At 37.4% G+C, this 7,452-nt stretch overlaps 1 protein-coding gene across 1 annotated transcript in view; it reads left to right on the top strand.

Moving 5' to 3' along the window:
• The first annotated feature begins 2,270 nt into the window (after nt 1-2,270).
• LOC107732259 (eosinophil peroxidase-like) overlaps nt 2,271-7,452 on the top strand; it is a 17,218-nt gene continuing 12,036 nt past the window's right edge. The window contains exons 1-10 of the mRNA XM_016543535.1: nt 2,271-2,277; nt 2,723-2,807; nt 2,981-3,156; nt 3,240-3,372; nt 3,468-3,597; nt 4,634-4,692; nt 4,866-5,041; nt 5,125-5,257; nt 5,353-5,482; nt 6,204-6,410. Of these exons, the coding sequence (XP_016399021.1) occupies nt 2,271-2,277; nt 2,723-2,807; nt 2,981-3,156; nt 3,240-3,372; nt 3,468-3,597; nt 4,634-4,692; nt 4,866-5,041; nt 5,125-5,257; nt 5,353-5,482; nt 6,204-6,410 (1,236 nt within the window). The remainder of the gene's footprint in view (nt 2,278-2,722; nt 2,808-2,980; nt 3,157-3,239; nt 3,373-3,467; nt 3,598-4,633; nt 4,693-4,865; nt 5,042-5,124; nt 5,258-5,352; nt 5,483-6,203; nt 6,411-7,452) is intronic.

The following is a 7,452-nucleotide window of genomic DNA, read 5'->3' as shown; positions in this document are numbered from 1 at the left end:
TGATATATATATATATATATATATATATATATATATATATATATAATAAATGCATATATATTTATCTAATTAATAGCCTTAATGAAATTTGAGAACCTTGTCAAACAAGGGAAAGCTAACAAAGCTGTGTTCTTTTAACAGAGATAACTATAAATAATTGTGAATGTATGAACTAAAAGAGTTTTTGTAACTAATGCCATGTGGCTCAGCTGGTTTAACAGGCTGCTCTTCATGAAAAGCACAATAAATATGAGTATCATGTTCATTTATAACTGTGTCGAAAGTGTTGTTCCTTTGAACGCATGCCTGAGAGAATCTCTCTTCATTGCTCTTCATGCAAACTAACATAATTTGAATGCATGGAAAGAGTATTAGCAATGAATTTGTGAGGATTTTATTAAGCTCATTATTTTTGCACTGACACTAGATTTGGATTGTAAATGGACGTGCTGCGCTACACAAACACATTTACATCTTGTGCCAGCTTAACACTGGTTTCCTGTGTAGGTCCGTGAGACACGTGCTCCCGTCAGACGTGTGAAGATATTCGCACTCATCCTGAGTGCTGCATCAAACCCGCCGAGAACAACAGCCTTTTAAAGTCATCGTCCTGGAATCCCCGAAGTTCTCCTCACTTTCCAATTTCTCTTATCAGACTTTCAGAACTGTCTGTTTTTCTCTGTTGCTCCACTGACCTCTTTTCCAGGTGTGTCTTCTATCAGATCGTCCCTGTGCCAGCAGAAGTGTCATCCGCAGGTGGGCAGAAAAAGGCGGATTACGGGAAACATTGACAATAAACTCCTAACACTAAATGTTAAAAGAAACAGTTCACCTAAAAATGAAAATTTGCTTAAAATTTATTCACCCTGAGGCCACTTGAGATGAGTTTGTTTCTTTATCAGAAATGATTTGGAAAAATGCATTGTATCTCTTGCTCACCAATGGATGTGAATGGGTGCCGTCAGAATGAGAGTCCAAACATCTGATAAAAACATCACAATAATCCACAAGTAATCCACACCACTCCAGTCCATCAGTTAATGTCTTGAGAAATTAAAAACTGCATGTTTGTAGGAAACAAATCCATCATTAAGGCATTTTAATTTTAAACAGTCGCTTCCAGCTAAAATACAAGTCCATAATACATAATATTGCTTCTTCTAGTGAAAAAGTCATCTCGTCTGAATCAGGAGAGAAATATGCACTGATCAAGAAGTGGATGAACGAAGCCGAAACAGTCCTAAATGAATATGTGGGTGGATTTTGTTGTGAGAGGACAACTTGAGATGAACTTTTAGACTGAAGGAAGTGTTGTTATATATTATGGACTTCTATTTTGGCCAGAAGCAATGGTTTAAAGTTAATGTGATGTTTTTATCAGCTGTTTGGACTCTCATTCTGACGGCACCCATTCACTGCAGAGGATCCATTGCTGAGCAAGTGATGCAATGCTACATTTCTCCAAATCTGATGAAGAAACAAACTCATCTACATATTGGATATTCTGAGAGTGCATACATTTTCAGCAAACTTTCATTTTTGGGTGAACTGTTCCTTTAAGGTTCAGTATGTGTCATCCTGCAGCATTTGTGCTCCAGACGTGAATGTTTCCTCAAATCATTTTTTGAGTTTTCTTGAGAAAAGCTGTGCTGTTACTTTACTTAGACCATAATAAGATCATAAAACTGGGCGAAAAACTCCCACAGAATTTCAAGCTGTATCTTGAAACCACCCAAAACACCCTAAACCCTCTAGAGCACCTTAGCAACCACTGCTCACATTTTGTTCAGAAGGCAGTGGCTTTCTTTGACTTACACGAGGAGTGATTGTGTCGTTAACCCCATTAGATAGAGGATGATGTGTTTGGATCGAGAGGTTATTAGGGCGGGACAGTCACCCCGTGTGTGTTCGGGATTGTTTGATGTTGAATTGTTGTCACCAGTCACACAGATAACAGAATTCTGCACATACCTGCAGACCAAAGCCAGCATATAAAACTCAGTCCCCGACTTAAACCTTCTCATACGCATAATTACACAGAATTGTAGTCACACACCATATAATAGTTCAGATGGTGATGTATTAGTACTTATATATTTAAACACTTAACTGAACATATTTATTTTCTGTATTCATTGTTATTTTTTACAATATTTTTGTACATTAATGTGCACAAGCCTACATATACTTTTCGTCTGAAGCAAGAACAAAATGTTACATATTTTACAAGAACAAGAGTGAGAATACAAGACCGTACAGATGGATACAACATGGTTGGTAAGTGCAACAAAAAGTACACACACACACACACACACACACACATATATATATATATATATATATATATTCTTGCATTTAAAAAATAAATTGTACAGTATATTATTATGTATATTATTCTCATTGCAGGAATCTTTCTCATGCTTGATTCTATCTATACTTGTGATATTGTGTCTGCCGCTGTCAGCCCCATCTCATTTTCCTTCCCAGAATACAACAGGTACTGAAGTATACTTTATAGATCCAGTTAATATTGTTCTGGGTAGGGGGAAAAAAAGAAAGAACTTCAGAAATTTGTAGCTTCTTGCTTTCTATACAGTACAACTGTCAGTTACATATAAAGTTCACAGTAAGACATTTGAATTCCATTATTGCATTTTTGTCAACTTTGATATCAAAACTGAATGGCAGGTTTTGAATTGAAATATTTTATGGTGTTTTTCAGTGTATTTGGGATCTAGTTTCATCCAGGAAGCTTTACGCAGAGCCAGAGAGCTGACAGACGCCGCGTACGCTCACACCAATGACAGGTGAGACTTTAGTCAAAGTCAAAGCTCATTTGATTTAAGGATCAGCCAATAAAGGAAATTGAGACAAAAATAGACCCAAATGAGTCAATAGTTGTCATACAATAAGATTACAGAAGTATAAAATGATTTATTTTCTATCTTATGTTTTGTGTCTGCTCTCTCATTTCTATCAGAGTGAAGACGTCCGTATCAGACGGTTCTGTCAGACCCAGTGATCTGATGGCCTTGTTCAAACAAACCGGCCCCAAAACCAGAACCCACGTCAGATCTGCTGAGTTTCTGGATAATACGGTAGAGTTGATTAGAGAGCTGGTTTACACACACTCCATGGACATACCCGACCTCACCGGTACACACACACACACAGACATTTGGGCCATTTACAAGTACATGATTTTGAAGTCGTATCAACATCTGATGTGTGCCTTTCAGAGCTTTTAAGTGCAGAAGACATGGAGACCATACTGCAGGTTACAGGCTGTTCCTCTGAGACACTGAGACCCGTGTGTAAATCTGACTGTCTGTCCAAACGTTACAGTACCATCTCAGGACACTGCAACAACAGGTGCACTCGATAACAAAATATATCATTGTTCATTCAGTTTCTGTTCTCAGAAAGCATCGTATTTCCTTTTATCAATGCTGTTTTTGACTTTGCAGAGGAAACCCTCAATGGGGGGCAGCAAACACCCCTTACGCCCGCTGGCTGTCACCGGATTATGAGGACCCTCGAGGGGCCCCCAGGGGCTGGAACCCACAACACACCTACCACAACCACACACTACCACCTGTAAGACTGACTGATGTAATCATAGTTGTTGTTTTGGCTTTTATATAAATGTTATTGATTTTCTTCTTCAATTTGAAATTTAGTGTGCTTTATTAGCCTGAAAAATACATTTAAATTCATATTGTTAAAGTGTTTACATATAATGAGATATTGTGCATAATAATACATACTATATACAATGGGAAATGGTGCCAAATTGGTTAAATAAATAAATAAAACAACATTACAAATTACATTGTTATTATTATTATTAAAATGATTAAAATATAAACAAAATTATTAAAATAATATAATTAATTATTATAAAAATTTAGTAAAATCATTTAATAAAATAATATTAAAGAATAAATTAATCCTAGCGCAACAATAAACAAAAATTTTACTCTTTTAATTTCATTTGAATTATAATCGATAAACTATAATCGATTATGGCCTATTACTGCATCGATGCAGAATCGACCACATCCGCAGCATCACGATGTATCATAGACACGATTCATTTCAACACCCCTAGTAGTTTATTGCATAAAAATTCTCTTTTTATATTTTAATATTCTAAAGAACCTTCTTCTACTATAATGAAGCTTTCACACACACAGACACACACACATATATATATATATATATATATATATTCTTGCATTTAAAAAATAAATTGTACAGTATATTATTATGTATATTATTCTCATTGCAGGAATCTTTCTCATGCTTGATTCTATCTATACTTGTGATATTGTGTCTGCCGCTGTCAGCCCCATCTCATTTTCCTTCCCAGAATACAACAGGTACTGAAGTATACTTTATAGATCCAGTTAATATTGTTCTGGGTAGGGGGAAAAAAAGAAAGAACTTCAGAAATTTGTAGCTTCTTGCTTTCTATACAGTACAACTGTCAGTTACATATAAAGTTCACAGTAAGACATTTGAATTCCATTATTGCATTTTTGTCAACTTTGATATCAAAACTGAATGGCAGGTTTTGAATTGAAATATTTTATGGTGTTTTTCAATGTATTTGGGATCTAGTTTCATCCAGGAAGCTTTACGCAGAGCCAGAGAGCTGACAGACGCCACGTACGCTCACACCAATGACAGGTGAGACTTTAGTCAAAGTCAAAGCTCATTTGATTTAAGGATCAGCCAATAAAGGAAATTGAGACAAAAATAGACCCAAATGAGTCAATAGTTGTCATACAATAAGATTACAGAAGTATAAAATGATTTATTTTCTATCTTATGTTTTGTGTCTGCTCTCTCATTTCTATCAGAGTGAAGACGTCCGTATCAGACGGTTCTGTCAGACCCAGTGATCTGATGGCCTTGTTCAAACAAACCGGCCCCAAAACCAGAACCCACGTCAGATCTGCTGAGTTTCTGGATAATACGGTAGAGTTGATTAGAGAGCTGGTTTACACACACTCCATGGACATACCCGACCTCACCGGTACACACACACACACAGACATTTGGGCCATTTACAAGTACATGATTTTGAAGTCGTATCAACATCTGATGTGTGCCTTTCAGAGCTTTTAAGTGCAGAAGACATGGAGACCATACTGCAGGTTACAGGCTGTTCCTCTGAGACACTGAGACCCGTGTGTAAATCTGACTGTCTGTCCAAACGTTACAGTACCATCTCAGGACACTGCAACAACAGGTGCACTCGATAACAAAATATATCATTGTTCATTCAGTTTCTGTTCTCAGAAAGCATCGTATTTCCTTTTATCAATGCTGTTTTTGACTTTGCAGAGGAAACCCTCAATGGGGGGCAGCAAACACCCCTTACGCCCGCTGGCTGTCACCGGATTATGAGGACCCTCGAGGGGCCCCCAGGGGCTGGAACCCACAACACACCTACCACAACCACACACTACCACCTGTAAGACTGACTGATGTAATCATAGTTGTTGTTTTGGCTTTTATATAAATGTTATTGATTTTCTTCTTCAATTTGAAATTTAGTGTGCTTTATTAGCCTGAAAAATACATTTAAATTCATATTGTTAAAGTGTTTACATATAATGAGATATTGTGCATAATAATACATACTATATACAATGGGAAATGGTGCCAAATTGGTTAAATAAATAAATAAAACAACATTACAAATTACATTGTTATTATTATTATTAAAATGATTAAAATATAAACAAAATTATTAAAATAATATAATTAATTATTATAAAAATTTAGTAAAATCATTTAATAAAATAATATTAAAGAATAAATTAATCCTAGCGCAACAATAAACAAAAATTTTACTCTTTTAATTTCATTTGAATTATAATCGATAAACTATAATCGATTATGGCCTATTACTGCATCGATGCAGAATCGACCACATCCGCAGCATCACGATGTATCATAGACACGATTCATTTCAACACCCCTAGTAGTTTATTGCATAAAAATTCTCTTTTTATATTTTAATATTCTAAAGAACCTTCTTCTACTATAATGAAGCTTTTGTGAAATGGAAAGATTCCATGTTAAAGGTTCTTCATAGAACCATCAATGCCAATAATAATAAAAAAAACTAAAGATGAAATAAGACCAAATAAGTCTTCCAGATTCAATCAGATCTTATTGTCTCTGTGCAGGTCCGCAGCGTGTCGCAGGAGGTTCTGTACACTCATAACGAGAACATCTCTCTGGACATGTCTCTGTCTCATCTGCTGGTGGAGTGGGGTCAGTGGATCGATCATGACCTGACCTTGACCCCTCAGAGCCCCAGCACAGCGGCCTTTAAGACCGGAGCGGACTGCACACGCACCTGCAGCAGAGATACGCCGTGTTTTCCAATACAGGTGCGTATTACACCCTGATAACTAGGACTGCCCCCTAATAATCGACTAACCGTTAGTCAACGAGAAGATGCTTGGTCGACCAAAATTTCATTAGTCGCTTAGTCGCAGAATTTTTTTTTACAAAAATCCACAGGCGAAGTCACGCAGTCCGTGATGGACAGATTGTTAACGGCTGGTCTATGTGGTAATACAGTAGGCTACATCGGGCAAGACATCCAAACGCTCGCCTATCATTCATCGACCTAAAATATGGATTATCATCTGAAATATGTAAGTATTAGGAACTTTACTTGGGCACTCAATCTATTTGTTAACTTAGAGAAATGTCCGCTGTTCAAGTGTCTGTGTGGAGTGTAAAGCTGAATAGTAGCGCTCACTGCAGGACAGATGGAGGCGCCGGTGCGCTCACTTGCTCTTAAAATACTCAGTCAGTTTTGCTCATTCAGATAAGAGTAATACATCTTTCGAATCTGTAAAGACTCTACGTTTATTTGTGTGCTCTCAAAATTTTGCAAAATAATGAAAGCAAACATGACGCACTTTCTGCCATCACGGTCTATGTGAACTTGAATGAATGAATGAGGCATTTATATAGCGCTTTATTGTGTATTTCTGTGCACCCAAAGCTCTTTACAATCATATGAGGGGTCTCTCCTCAACCACCACTAGTGTGCAGCATCCACCTGGATGATGTGACTGCAGCCACAGGACAACGGCGCCAGTGCGTTCACCACACACCAGCTACAGGTGGAGAGGAGAGAGAGTCACAGAGCCAATCAAGTGGATCGGGATTATTAGGAGGCCATGATTGATAAGTGGAGGGAATTTGGCCAGGACACTGGGGTTACACCCCTACTCTTTATGGGAAGTGCCATGGGATTTTTAATGACCACAGAGTGTCAGGACCTCGGTTTAACGTCTCATCCGAAAGACTTTTTTTTTTTTTTAACAGTATAGTGTCCCCATCACTATACTGCGGCATTAGGACCCACACAGACCACAGGGTGAGCACCCCCTGTTGGTCTCACTAACATCTCTTCCA

Source organism: Sinocyclocheilus rhinocerous, unplaced genomic scaffold (assembly GCF_001515625.1).
Source record: "Sinocyclocheilus rhinocerous isolate Xijiao unplaced genomic scaffold, SAMN03320098_v1.1 scaffold38, whole genome shotgun sequence".
Taxonomy (NCBI): Eukaryota; Metazoa; Chordata; class Actinopteri; order Cypriniformes; family Cyprinidae; genus Sinocyclocheilus; species Sinocyclocheilus rhinocerous.
This window is presented reverse-complemented; position numbering and strand designations above follow the sequence as displayed.